Below are 14,654 nucleotides of genomic sequence, written 5' to 3'. Positions count from 1 at the left end.
CCCAAACACGCATAGGATCCACACATTTTGAAGATTTTGGGTTCCCTAAATGTGGGCTGAGCCTAGGTGTGTTTTGGCTCATTTTGAAGCTCTGATTTTGAGAAATCTTGATTTGGTTTTAAAAATGCGCAAAAATGAGCCCAAACACGACTAGGCTCCTCCCACTTTGAAATCTCCTGCAAACACGCGACGCACGACCGCGACGCACCCAAAAACTTAAAGTGGGCGGAGCCTAGTCGTGTTTGGGCTCATTTTAAAGCTCTTTTTTGCCAAATACGAATTTAATATCATTTAATCAAAAAATCAACTATTTTCAGCAAATTTGGTCCAAAGACTTACGCCATAAACAATTTCTCGAATCTCCTGGCAATTATCCTTGATTTCGATTTCTCGTTTGTTGATTAAAAATAGCCATTTTGGAAATCCATCGCCAATTTGTTCGTCGTCGTCGCATTTGGGAATCTGAAGATTAAGCGTTGTTTTGGACGATTTTCAGCCTTTCCAGACGAATTTTCAGCTTATTTTGCATATTTTCAACATTTTCAGCCAAATTTTCAGCCAAAAAATGCTGAAACTCACTCCTTCTCGTTTTCTCCATGCCTCATCAATTGGCTTCATCATTGCCTCCCTTTCATCCATCATTTTATTCACAAATTCGCTGACTTCCATGTCTTCCGGGATGTCATAATCGTATTCTTTGATTACTGTAGATTGCTCATCCAACATTGGTTGGGAGAATTTTCGGTAGATATCCTCTACAGTATACGAAAAGCTGGGAGAGGAGGACATGGGCTTAAAAAAACTGAGAATTTCTAAAAATTTCATTGGGAAAAAGTGTGAAATTTGGAAAAACGATTTTAAGAATTTTTTTTTCAAAATGTTCAGATTTTACATTGATTTTCAAGATTTGAAAAGCTAGAATATGAATTTGGCTTGTCGTGCGCTTCAAAATGAGCCCAAACACGACTAGACCCCGCCCACTTTGATTTTTCAGGCGCGTCGCGGTCGTGCGTCGCGTGTTTTCAGGAATTTTCAAAATGGACGGAGCCTAGTCGTGTTTGAGCTCATTTTGAAGCATTTGGGCAACCAAACTCAAATATGACAAATTCCGAGCTTTAAAACGAGCCGAAACATGACTTGGCTCCGCCCACTCTAAAATTAGGCTCCGCTTACATTAAAGGCCCTCAAAATGGGCGGAGCCCAATCGTGTTTAGGCTCATTTTGAAGCATTTTTTTAAACAAACTTGATGGAAATGTTCAAAATATCATTGGAAACAAATAATTTCAGAAAATTTTCGTGTGGTGACCCAAAGTATACAAATTTTTCAGAATTCAAATTTTTCAACTATAACAAGAGACTAAACTCATCTGGTGCTTCAAAATGAGCCCAAACACGACTAGGCCCCGCCTACTTCGACTTTTCGGGCGAGTCGCGGTCGTGCGTCGCGTGCTTTCAAGAAATTTCAAAATAGGCGGAGCCTAGTCGCGTTTAAGCTCATTTTATAGCTCAGACTTTGAGAAATTCGAAAATTGTTCAAAATTAGCGAAACAGGTCTAAAATTGTGTAAATGCGCTGGATATTGACCATTTACTGGCCCACAAGGCCACCAACACACAAAAGAATAAGAATAGTCGGGCCCATCCATCTGCCACGTCATCATCCTGGCAGATGGGGACAGCTGGACCCTCTCCAAAAGACGTGCTAATTGATGTAGGTCTCAAAGATAGCTGTAGGGATACTGTTAGGTCATTGAACAGCCTTAAAAATCATTTTTTGGCTTTAAACGGTGTTTGGAACTTTCTGGGACCAATTTTTGCTATAAAAACCCATAAAAATAGTCAAAACTTAAACAAAAATCAAGTTAAATTAACTCAAAACTGCCTAACAATAGGAGAACCCGATTTTCAGCCATTTTCAGTTCATTGAAGTATTTTCTCTCTCTCTCTCTCTCTCTCTCTCTCTCTCTCTCTCTCTCTCTCTCTTTCTCTCTCTCTCTCTCTCTCTCTCTCTCACTGCCATTAAATTAGTATTCAAATTGAACCCTATTTTAGTATGTATGCAACATGCGCCTCCTTATTTCTTCTTCTTTTGTCTGTCTGTGTGTCTGTTTGTCCTTATAAAGGAGTATCACTTTCATTGAAAAGGAATTTGGACGAAAGAAGAAAATGAAAATTTGCCACACCCTTCTTCATCTTCTCAGCCATCTGACGTCTTCATTTTCCTATTTCTCACCCCTCCTCTTCTTCTTGAGATCCCTTTACACATCCTCACACTTCCTCCGTTATATACTAATTTTAGGTTTCTTGAGCACTAGAGCACATGAGCTAATTATTCTAGGCCTTCATTTAGCTAAACTTTAAAGGGGCATATCTCGACGACTACGGTAGATATCTGCTTATTTCAAATTGATTCCATATAGAGCATAAAATTTTACACATTTCATTAGTTTTTAACTTTTAAATAACTACTGTAGTTTTTGAGATATGCGCCTTTAAAGTTTTGTTCCTTTTTGCCGTTACCCCTCTTACGACTTCTAAGCGCGCACTAACTTCAAAGGCGCATATCTCAAAAACTACGGTAGCTAGGTAAATATTGTAAACAAACAAAATGTGTGAAGTTTTATGCAAAATACTTTTGTAGTGAACAACTTATTGATAGCTTATACGGTTCTTGAGATATGCCATTTTAAATGTTGTCTTCCCTCTTGCCGAGCCCTACAACTTTGCAGCGTGATAACTAAGTTCAGCATTGAGGAAATTACAAATTTCTTGGACCATTTTAAAGGAAAGTTTAAGAGCTTCAAAATGATATACAACAGTAATACATGTGGTTTGGGTTTTCAGAGGAAAATCGGGATTTTTCGAGACACCCTCCGAAAACAAAGAGGCTTCGCGCTTCCCAAACACACAGAGAGGCGTCGCTAGTCAAAGCTAACTTCCAAGCTCTATATCTCAAAAACCAAGCAACCTAGAAAAGATTAGGCAACTATAAAATTGTAGAGCATAAAATTTCCTACAATTCATCAGTTGAAAAATTTCAGCCATCTCTTCTCCTTCCAAAGTTACAAGCTTTCCAAAATTTCCCATTTTCCTCCCCCTTTATTATCGCCAATCACTTCGAAAGAGAGGGTGTGGGGGTATAGCTCAGGGGTAGAGCGCTCGCTTTGCATGCGAGAAGTCTGGGGTTCGATTCCCCATACCTCCAGATTACTTTTTTTTCTTTTTGCTTCATTTTTAAAGATAGGTGAGACAGTGTGGAGGGCTGAGAGACGCAGAGAAGCTAGATTTCTCTGCGCTCTCTAGCCTTATAGTGTATCTCAGCTCCCAGAACAGCTAGAACTAAGTTTCCAACAGATAAAATGTCTAAAATTTGAGAGGAATCTTATGAACCTAATTGAAACCTTGCTCAAAAAATACGCTTGCGGGGAAAAAGATGATAAAGGTGGTGTACGCTGCGTCTCTCGCTCTCTCGATCTTCCTGCGCAAAGAGAAAGAGCAAGAGCTCTTTTCGGGGGAGGGGAGTTGCTTTTCACTCTCCTTGCTCATTGTGCTCTCTTCCTCTCTTCTCCTTTTCCCACCATCCTCCCTTCGTCTTCCTCCTTCTTCTTCTTTTATGTAGTACTATGGACCTTCTTCTCCCTTTTTGGGACCCCAAATCGGGACCCCCCCCCCCTCCTTCTTTCTATTGCTCATTTTTGTTTTTAGCTTTTTGTTTAGAAGGTGGAGGTAGAAAAAAGTTTGCGTTTTTTTCTAGGTGGATAACTTCAAAACTAAGCTAGCTAGACTAAAATTGTCAATTATCAAATTGCTCAGCATAAAATTTCACGCAATTTTTTAATTTATAAAATTTTGATAGGTACTGTAGATTTTGAGATATGCGCCTTTAAAGTTGCAAAACCCTCTGAAACTGGAAAATTGTTTTTTCTTGTTCAACTCTCAATTTTTAAACATAAATTCAAAATTATACTCTGACTATCATATATCATTTAAAAGTCCTTATAATTTCCTTCAAATTGATATAAAATTTTTGTAGTTTTGCAAATGATCAACTTAGATATGACGCTTAAAATTCGCAGGGGGGGGGGGGGGGGAGGTGAGCACCGGCAAGAAGGAGGTGCGAACTTTAAACACCCGTATCTCAAAAACCAAAAAAGTTATTGAAAAATTACCAACTAACAAATTGCTCAGCATAGAATTTTACGCATTTTTTCAATTTGCAATTTCTTGATAGATACTGTAGTTTTCGAGATATGCGCCTTTAAAGTTATGCGCACTCTGAAGACCCGTTGGAGAGGGCGCACAATCTTTAAAAAATGCTCAAATATAAAAATGCTCAATTAACATATGAAACTGTTTTTGAACATATTGAGCCAAAATTCAGCTGAAACGGATCAAGAACGGACCAAAGACGGAACAAATAAAAGCTGTCTTTAAAGGCGCATATCTCAACGACAACGGTAGCTAGTCAAAAATTGTAAATTACAGAAATATGTAGAATTTTATGGTCTATATTTTCGCCGTTTATAAATTTTAGCTAGCTACCATAGTTTTTGAGTTATGCGCTTTTAAAGTAAAGAGTACCCTCGCTACTGTCAGTGGGGGGGGGGGTGCCCCTCTTTAAAGGCGCATATCTCCAAAACCAAGAAAGCTATCAAAAAGTTGTAAAGTAACAAATTGCTCAGCATAACATTTTAAACAGTTTTTTAGTTTACAAATTTTTGATAGATACTGTAGTTTTTGAGATATGCGCTTTTGAAGTTATGCGCGCTTTGAAGCCTTGTTGTAGAGGGGTGTCTCTTTAAAGGCGCATATCTCCAAAACCAAAACAACTATTGAAAAACTGCAAAACACAAAATTGCTCAGCATAACATTTTACGCATTTTTGAAGTTTACAACTTTTTGATAGATACTGTAGTTTTGGAGATATGCGCCTTTAAAGTTAGAGGTATATTCATCTACTTAAAAATATTGTTTTTAGTTAGCTAGAAATTCTAATTTTTAAATCGAATGTGAAAGAAATTGGAAAAACAGAAACGAGAGAGTATTAGAAATTGAGAGAGTGCCAGAGATGACCGCCCATCATCCATCCCACCATCAAAACATGCAATTTCATCATTTGTTTTGCTCATATTTAGCCAAGAAAATAACTTAAAATGGAAACATATTTTGGAGGCAAAAAATGGCTGAAAATGGCACTAAAACAGGCTTAAAATAGACCGAAATAGGCTTAAAATGCCTAAAATGTACTGAAAACTCTCAAAAATCGATTCAAAATAACAAAAAATAAGTTTCATAGTTCTAAATTTGTCCCATCTTTTTTTCCCATAATTTTAAACCAAAAATAAGCTTAAAACAAGCCAAAGTGTGTCTAGAATTAATAAAAATCGACAAAAAACGGGTCAAAAACGGACCGAAAAATCTCAAATTTACAAACCGAAAATCATAACCTAGAATAGTTGGAAATGAGCCAAAAATACTATAAAAAGCGTCGTAGGGACCAAAAAACCACCAAAAGTAGAAAAATGTGAACCGCCGGAAACTATGAAAACCAAAAACTTCAAAAACGCATAGTAGCTTCTTTCAAAATCAATGCTTTTGTTTCATCTTAATTGAATATGATAAAAAACTCATGAACTACAAAATGATACTAATTGGAATACTGTAGCTTGTCTATGAGCAAAGTTGCGAGCCAAAAAAGCCGTCCGCGAGGATAGTTTTGTTAAAATAATCATAACTTTGTTCATAGCTAGGATACAGTAATTTAATTGGTATCATTTTGTAGCACTTGAATTTTTCTATCAGATCCAATTTAGTTTGTTCAAAAATATTAATTTTGAAAGAAGCCATGAGCGGGCCCGTAAGGGCCCGCATGCTGGAAAGTGTCGAAAAAAATGACACCAATACAAACACAAATCTGCCGTCGTCCAAATGACCTTCTTCCTTTTTTCGCCCCTCTGACGGTCAAGCAACACATACAGTCCCTTTCTCTGCGTCTCTCTACTTCTCTATCTCTCTCTCTCTCTCTCTTCTTGTCCCTTGAATCCTCTTGTGTTGGCCACCCTCAACCATCATTGCATGTCCCCTCCTGCCTTTTGTGCTCTCCCTCTTTTTCTCTGCGTCTCTCACTTTCCACACTCTATCACAGTTGCGCAGCTCTCTAAAGAAATTGAGGGAACATTTGGTGTTTCCTTTTCTCTCTCCGTTTCTTCTTTTTTTTTGATTTTTCAAGATTTCGAAATTGGCTTTTTTTCGGAATTTTCGAGCCAAAATTCTGATACCTTATGGTCGAAAATAGCCAATAGTGATCTGAAAAATTAGCCAAAAACCCCGAATTTCAGTCGAAATCACTGTTTTAAACAAATTTTGGACTATAGAATCCATTCTAGGCAATTTTTCATGGACCAATCTCTCAAAATTTCAAATTTCCCGCCAAACCAACTACCCGAAAATCTCAATTTTTGCAGACAAAAAGCTGGATCGTGGTGTCGGATGGTACGGTAATGGCCTCGACGGCGACTGGCCGTCATCCTACAACGAACATCAAGTACCCGGACCATCGAACTACCCGGATCAACATTCCATGGCGCCAGGTGGGTCTTAAAATTCGGCCAAAAATCGCCATTTTGAGCCTTGAAGACCCACATTTTTAAATTCAGCGTATTTTAAAAAGTCAAACTTAGAGCAGCAGAAACTTCCAAAACTTTTCAAAATTATAGTTTTTGCAGGCCCCGCCCCTTACAGTAGCCGAACGTCGGTGATGAATTCGACGGGACGAAACTCGATGGGATATCCGTCGGTGCCCCCGAACACTTCAATTTCAGCAGCTTCTAGACGGCAACCATTGCAACGGTAAGGATTTTTGAAATTGCCTAAAATGGCCGGAATTTGGTCAAAAAATGCTTGAAAACGACCCGAAATAGCTTGAAGTAACTTGCAAAAGACTTTAAATGAGCAAAATTAAGCAGAAAAATGACTCCAATGGCCTGAAAAACCTAAAACTAGGCCTCGAACTGATGCAGCTGTGGTTGGTCCGTTTTTTTTGCCTGTTTTTGATCTGTTTTTGGTTTATTTGGCTGTAAAACAGACCAAAGTATCTAAAATTAAGCCTAAATTTCGAGAAGCTGGGCGAAGACTATATTGAAGCAAGACATCCATTCTTGATCCGTTTTTGGTCCGTTCCAGCTGAATTTTAGAGCCAGTCTTAGAAAAGAGGTCATAACTTGAAAACCAAAAATTCTAGGAAAAATTATTAAATATCGAATTAAAAAGCAGAAAATTTTACACATTTTTGTAATTTACAATGTTTAGCTAGCTACTGTAGTTCTGGAGTTCTGCGTCTTTAAAGTTGAGCGCACGCAGGAGAATGATGGCCGCCTTGGTGCCCTCGCGCAACGCCCAACTTTAAAGGCGCATAACTCTGAAACTACAGTAGCTATTCAATAATTAAAAACTTTGAAAATGTGTAGAATTATATGATCTATATTTTTCCAGTTTTCAAATTTTACCTGGCTTGTTTTTTTTATAGTTATGCGCCTTTAAAGTTAAGCGCGCGCAGGAGCTTGGTGTCCACCTCCCCTGTGCGTGCCTAATTTTAAAGGCGCATATCTTGTAAACCAAAAAAGCTTTGAAAAATCGCAACTTATGAAATTGAAGAGAATAAAATTTTACATATTTTTGTAGTCTACAATTTTTAGCCAGCTACTGTAGTCGTTGAGATATGCGCTTTAAAGTTGTGCGGCTAGGAGCGCTCTTTTGGTCATCTAGGTGGTGCGCGCTAACTTTAAAGGCGCATATCTCAAAAACTACGGTAGCTAAGTGAATTCAAAAATAATCAAAATGTTTCAAATTTTACGTTGAGCAATTTGTTAGTTTACAACTTTTTGATAGCTTTTACTGTTTTCGAGATATGCGCCTTTAAAGAGGGGCACCCCCCCCCCCCCCACTGACAGTAGCAAGGGTACTCTTTACTTTAAAGGCGCATAACTCAAAAACTATGGTAGCTAGCTAAAATTTATAAACGGCGAAAATATAGACCATAAAATTCTACATATTTCTGTAATTTACCATTTTTGACTAGCTACCGTAGTCGTTGAGATATGCGCCTTTAAAGACAGCTTTCATTTGGTCCGTCTTTGGTCCGTTCTTGATCCGTTTCAGCTGAATTTTGGCCCAATATGTTCAAAAACATTTTCATATGTTAATTGAGCATTTTTTGGCTATTTCAAGCTGTTTTAGGACCATTTTTGGCATTTTTTCCGTTTATTTTCAGCCTCTTTCGAGAGAATTTCCACAAATTCCAGTCCAATTTTCCCTTTCTTCCAGACAACACCGCTCAATGGACGGTCTCGGTGTGCTGGATGCTTATAAAGACTCCCTAGACTATCCGGATACTCTAATGCAACCAGTCGGAACATCCGGAAAGCCCATTCATCAACCATCCTACCTTCCACTGGAGATTTCAACGAGCCACCCACACCACGGAGCTCATCAGTTCACACGTGGCAACTCGTTGGCGCTTTCAAATCCTGTTCCGACACAGAATGCATTTTGGCAGAACAAGTAAGAAATTGAGACTTGAAATAGTCTGAAAATCAAGAAAAAACATAAAAAATGAGCTGAAAAGAGCTGTTTTAAGGGGAAATTCGTTTCAGGTCCGTTTTTGGTCCGTTCTTGGTTCGTTCTTGATCCGATTCAGCTGAATTCTTGCCTAGTATATAAAAAAAACGCTGAAAATCTTGAAAACGTCAATTTCAACATTTAAAACAGTTGAAAAAAGATTGCAAACCCTCAAAAATCCTAGATTTTCTATTTTTTTATGCCTCCCACCAAAAAAAAGTGGAAAAAATGTCCCACCCTCTAATTTTTGACCAAATAGCATTAGTCGACCTCACACATAAAACAATTTGGACCCTTTTCCCACTTTCTCTTCTAGCTTCCCGTTTTTGGCGCCTTTTTTTCTACTAGGACACTAGAAAACCCAAAAAAAGTTCTGCTATTTTCAGAAAAGTAGTTATAACTTGAAAACCAAGAAAGCTAGAAAAAACTGTTCAATATCAAATTAAAGAGCATAAAATTTTACATATTTTTCTAGTTTTCAATGTTTTGCTAGCTACTGTAGTTTCAGAGATATGCGCATTTTAAGTTAAGCGCGCGCTGGAGCTTGGTGGCCTCTTCCCCTGCGCGGGCTTAATTTTAAAGGCGCATATTTCAGAAACTATAGTAGTTATGTGATAATTAAAAATTATAAAAATGTGTAGAATTTTTTGATCTACTTTTTTTTAGTTTACAAATTTAACCTGGCTTGCTTTGTTTTTAAGTTATGCGCCTTTAAAGTGGAGCGCGCGCAGGAGAATGGTGGCCGCCTTGGTGTCCTCGCGCACGCCCAACTTAAAGGCGCATTACTCAGAAACTACAGTAGCTATTCAATAATTGAAAATTATAAAAATATTTAAAATTTTATGATCTATAATTTTGCAGTTTTCAATGTTTTGCTAGCTACTGTAGTTTCAGAGATACGCGCATTTAAAGTTAAGCGCGCGCTGGAGCTTGGTGGCCTCTTCCCCTGCATATTTAAAAAACTACAATAGCTAGCAAAACGTTGTAAATTTCAAAAATTTCAAACATTTTAAAATCTACATCTTTGTAGCTTACAAGTTCTGACTAGCTACCATTGTTTTTGAGTTATGCGCCTTTAAAAAAACATCCCCTCCCTTCCGACGCCCGATGTCCGTGCGCTTTAATGACGCATAACTCAAAAACTATTGTAGCTAGTTAATCATCAAAATGTTTCAAATTTTATGTTCAACAACTTTTTAATTAACAACTTTTTGATAACTACTGTAGTTCTGGAGTTATGCGCATTTAAAAAACATCCCCTCCCTTCCAATGTCCGATTTCCGCGAGCTACCCTTAAAGGCTCATAACTCAAAAACTACGGTAGCTATCCAAAAGCTGCAAATCACAAAAACGTGTAGAATTTGGTGATCTATATTAAGACTCTGTACCAATTTTATCTAGCTATCATCGTTTTTGAGTAATGCGCCTTTAAAGTTAGCACCCACTCTTTTTTAAGGCGCAGACAACTATATCTTTCAAAAGAAGAAGTAAACACTTTTTGGCGCTTTTTTCCTAGATCTTTTTTGCTCAAAGATCCCCCAGAGACTATAATATATGCATTGAGTTTTTGTGTTCCATCAAAAGAGACGAGCTATTTAAAACAAACATCTAAGAAATAGGGACCAAAACGTTCTAGACTCTTCTGGAAGCTTCTAGGATCCTTCAGGCTTTACAAGAGCTTTCCGAACAGTCTAGGACCTTCTGTAACCCTAAAAAAGCTTCTAGACCCCTCTAGAATGTCCTAGAACCTTTCAAAACCTTCTACAATCTTTTCAGCATGGCGACCACCTCTGTTCCAGCCCCTGGTGTCCAGGATTACGACCTAATGCAGCCTGGAATGTCTCGATTGAACTTAAATAGTTTAAATCCAAGTGGAATCAATTTGGCTCGAGAATATGAGCAGTTGAAGGTCGAATATGATACAATTATGGAAAAACTAAACCAAACAATGAATAGTATCAAGACGTTTTGGAGTCCCGAGCTTAAAGTGAGTGTATCGTTCAAACCAAAAGAGAAAGGGGCTGATTTCCAGCTATATAATTGCTCAGCATAAAATTCTACACATTTTTTAAGTTTACAGGTTTCCAATAGCTACAGTAGTTGTTGAGTTATGCGTCTTGGCCGTCAGAGGTCCCTTGTTAAAGGCGCATATCTCAAAAACTACGGTAGCTAAAAAAAGAGTTGTGAACTACAAAAATCTGTGAAATTTTACGCTAAGCATCATTGCAATTAGAATGTTTAAAATATCTACCGTAGTCACTGAGATATGCGCCTTTAAACATAACCAAGCTAATTTTTCAGAGAGAGCGTCAGATGCGTCGTGACGAAGCTAATCGGATTGCTCATTTGGAGAGAATGGTACAGTCGGGAGGGATCGGTGGTAATGAATATGGATTAGGATCCACAAACGAAGGTAATTATCTATTTTTATAAATTTAAAAATATGTAAAACCGCTTAGATTTGAGCAAGGGGCCTTCTAATAGTTCTATCGCTTTTTTTAGGGCTAGAAAACGCTGGAAAAGAAGAGAGTGCAAAGAAATCTAGCTTCTCTGCGTCTCTCACTCCTCCCCAGTATTTCAAAAATCACTAAAAAAAGAAGCAAAAAGAAATAAAAAGGTAACTGGAGGTATGGGGAATCGAACCCCAGACTTCTCGCATGCAAAGCGAGCGCTCTACCCCTGAGCTATACCCCCACACTCTCGTTCGAAGTGAATGGCGGTTATAAATGGAGAGGAAAATGGGAAATATTGGAAGGGTCGCAACTTTGGAAGGAGAAGAGATACTGAAAATTTTTCAACAAATGAATTGTTGGAAATTTTATGCTGAGCAATTATGTAGTTAACAACTTTTTTGTAGCTAAATTGATTTCAGAGATATAGGGTCTTGAAGATAGCTTTAGTTAGTTGCGAGGTTCTCTGTGTTCGCTTAGGTGGTGTGCGTTAACTTTAAAGGCGCATAACTCAACAAGTACGGTAGCTAGGTAAAATGTTTAAACTTATGAAATGTGCAAAATTCAATTTCACACAACATCATATTTATTAATTTGTAGTAGATATTGTAGTTTTCTAGATATGCGCCTTTAAAATAGGGTTCATCCCGAAGCTAGACGTCAGCGGGGACCCTCTCTTTGAAGCCGCATAACTTAAAAACTACGGCCGGGTCAAATTTTAAAATAAAAATATATAGCCCATAAGATGGTAAGCATTTTGACAGATTACAGCTGTTACCTAGCTAATGTAGTTTTGAAGATATGCGCCTTTAAAGTAGAGGGCGCCCAAGACCAGGACTTTGGCGGGTACTTTTTCTTTAAAGGCGCATAACTCAAAAACCATGATAGCTAGGTAAAAATTTTACATCACAACGTTATAGCACATGAAATTTTACACATTTTCCTAGTTTTGTGATTTTTTATAGCTGGCTTAGTTTTCGGGTTATGCGCCTTTAAAGTAGACAGTACCTCGGAGCTAGACGTCGACGGGGACACTTCCTTTAAAGGCGCATAACTCAAAAACTACAGTGTAAAAATATAGAACATAATATTTTACACATTATACAGTAGTTTGTTACAGCTCTCCAACTCCGTATGGAGCTACGCGAACGCGACGAACGAATCCGTCAACTCACCACCGCCCTAGAATCTGGTAGCAGTCATGGAGCAATGGATGGAAGAGTCAGAGAACTGGAAGACACTATAATGAGACTTCAAGACCTTCTAACAACAAAAGAGGCTCAATCAATGATGGCATCACAAGATCCATCAGGACGGCAAGCTATAGAGAACGCATTACGACGAATTGATGAAAAGCAGGCGAGAATCGTGGAGTTGGAAGATGAGCTAATGAGACAGCGAATGGGAAGAAGTAATCAGCCGAGAGATTTCACTGATAAGAATTTAAGTGGACATGAGATGAGCACAATGAGGATGAAAATGGATCGAAGTGAAGTTGAGCTGGCTGAGAAGAAGCAAGAGCTCATGGGATGCCAGAGTAGGATGCAGACTGCTGAACAGACGGCTAACGAGATGAAGAGTCACCTTCAAGTGCTCAAAGATCAATTGACGAATCGAGAACAACATAATACTTTGTTACAAGGCGATGTTGATGCATTACGACAGAAATTGGACTCGAAGAATAAGCAATTAGAGCAGAAAGATGAGAGAATAGCGGTGCTGGAAAGAGATCTGTCGAGTGCCAAGGCCGATGTATCGGATAAAACGGAATTGATCAGGCAGACCGAGATTAAGGTGAGCATTTTAAAATTGAGGATGAAATGAGCTTCATAACGAGCCCAAACACGGCTAGAATCGGTCAAGTTTGAGCAGCTTTGTTTTGGGCTCAAAAGTTAGGAAACTTGAATTACCCACATCTCAACTAGTTTTGAAATTTAAACATTTTTGGCTATACTTTCTTAAATAGCTTAAGGAGAGCTTCAAAATGAGCCCAAACACGAGTAGGCTCCGCCAATTTTTAAATTTCACCTAGACACGCGACGCACGACCGCGACGCTCCTAAAAAGATCAAAGTTGAGTGATTGTTTTAGTGTCGATGCTTATTTTGGAGGCGGGGATTAGTGGGATTCCGAACGGATATCTCTGTCCGGCAACTCCTCTCGGTGATTCTCAATGGTCCCTCTCAACTGTGTCATCTCGTTTTGATACGTCTTCTGTTGCTCCAAATGCTCTTTCTCAGAATTCCTTCTTAGCTGATCGATATGCTCTTGTAGCCTTATACGTTCTCTCTCCCCTTGCTCAATTCTCTCGGTCATTTCTTTCTCCTTTTGAACGTCTGGATGAGATAGAAGGCGGATTTTCGCGCGGTCCAGGTCTTGTTCCTTCTCGCGGACCGTGTTTTCAAGACTGTCGATTCGTCCGATTAGTTGGGAGGTCTGCAAAAAAATCGGTTATTAAGATCTGGTTTGTTTTTAAAGCGTCTAAACTTATCTTGAAATTTTGAAAGTTTTGAAGTTTTGAAAAATCACTATCTGGCAGTGTTTAGGCTCATTTTGAAACTCTCCACATAAGGATTTTGAGTCATATCTCGGCTAGTTTCGGAAATAAGCATTTCAAACGATTCTAGTCGTGTTTGAGCTCATTTTGAAGTCCTCTACGGTCTCAATTCAGATCTATTGTGTTTCAAGCGTCAAATTGAGCCCAAACACGACTAATAATATATTTATTTGCAATGCATGGGGGTGAAATCGATAGATAATTTGGCAAGAAGTGGGACCTGTACAAATAAAAAAAGTAAAATGACCAGACGGACCGACTAGAGTACTGTAGGTCAAGTGGGAGGGATCAGAATATCATAAGGAATCGCTCCTACTCGCTTAGCAAACGCCACCGGACTGAGCTTAGAATTTATCACCTTACATACACGGTTCCACATAGACAAGTTTCTGTGAAGGAAGCAGTCAAAGTATTGACCGTTGATTCTGAACAAATACGGGGCTCTGTTAGAATGGCTGGGAAGAATGTAGGACGACATAGAGGGAGGCTTCGCACACTTTGGATTTTCCCCCGAGGCACGCGACGCACGACCGCGACGCTCTCGAAAAATAGAAATTGCGCGATTCTAGTCGTGATTGGGCTTATTTCAAAGCTTAGAACGTCCCAAATTCAGATGTATTGTTTTTCAAGCTTCAAAATGAGCAGAAAAACGCTTAGGCTTCTCCCACTTTGAAATTACAGGCAAGTACGCGACGCACGACCGCGACGAATCCAAAACTTTGAAATTTGCCTTATTTCGAAGCTTTTGACCTTACTAAATTACAATGTTCAATTATCGGAAAGTTTGAAACTTTTTGGAAGAAGGAAAATGCAGAAAATCGTGATTTTTTAAAAATTTGCTTTATTAAAATTTTCATCAGAGACAAAGTGGTCCAAATGTTAGGGAGAGTTTGAAGTTATCACACCAAACTGACTACCAATCAATTTGTTTTGTCTTGAGCTTCAAAATGAGCCCAAACACGACTAGGCTCCGCCCACTTTGAAATTTCACCTANACACGCGACGCACGACCGCGACGCACCCCAAAATTCA

General features: G+C 38.7%; 3 protein-coding genes and 2 non-coding genes across 5 annotated transcripts in view; 3 read left to right on the top strand and 2 right to left on the bottom strand.

Annotated features, from left to right (window-relative positions):
• Positions 1–789, bottom strand: part of CBG26505 — a gene marked incomplete at both ends in the record, with an annotated part of 2,944 nt that extends 2,155 nt beyond the window's left edge. Inside the window, 2 exons of the mRNA XM_045236258.1 lie at positions 340–462; positions 580–789. Of these exons, the coding sequence (XP_045100376.1) occupies positions 340–462; positions 580–789 (333 nt within the window). The remainder of the gene's footprint in view (positions 1–339; positions 463–579) is intronic.
• Positions 790–3,133: 2,344 nt separating this feature from the next.
• On the top strand, positions 3,134–3,205 carry CBG29087. The gene has a single exon. It is a non-coding gene (tRNA).
• A 2,870-nt stretch (positions 3,206–6,075) lies between these two features.
• Positions 6,076–8,563, top strand: CBG21067 (the record flags this gene model as incomplete). The annotated part of the gene is made up of 5 exons (XM_045236257.1): positions 6,076–6,094; positions 6,465–6,590; positions 6,726–6,849; positions 7,923–7,924; positions 8,283–8,563. The coding sequence occupies 5 exons, from the start codon at positions 6,076–6,078 to the stop codon at positions 8,561–8,563; spliced, it is 552 nt and encodes a 183-aa protein (XP_045097204.1).
• Positions 8,564–10,393: 1,830 nt separating this feature from the next.
• CBG21068 lies at positions 10,394–13,569 on the top strand (the record flags this gene model as incomplete). Its single annotated transcript, XM_002634695.1, has 4 exons — positions 10,394–10,603; positions 10,918–11,029; positions 12,187–12,860; positions 13,177–13,569. The coding sequence occupies 4 exons, from the start codon at positions 10,394–10,396 to the stop codon at positions 13,567–13,569; spliced, it is 1,389 nt and encodes a 462-aa protein (XP_002634741.1).
• CBG28350 lies at positions 11,239–11,310 on the bottom strand. The gene has a single exon. It is a non-coding gene (tRNA).
• Positions 13,570–14,654: the final 1,085 nt, after the last annotated feature.

The sequence above is a fragment of the Caenorhabditis briggsae genome (genome assembly GCF_000004555.2).
Source record: "Caenorhabditis briggsae complete genome, chrIV, whole genome shotgun sequence".
In the NCBI taxonomy this organism is placed as follows: domain Eukaryota; kingdom Metazoa; phylum Nematoda; class Chromadorea; order Rhabditida; family Rhabditidae; genus Caenorhabditis; species Caenorhabditis briggsae.
The sequence above is the reverse complement of the archived record's forward strand: the minus strand, read 5'-3'. Positions and strand labels throughout refer to the sequence as shown.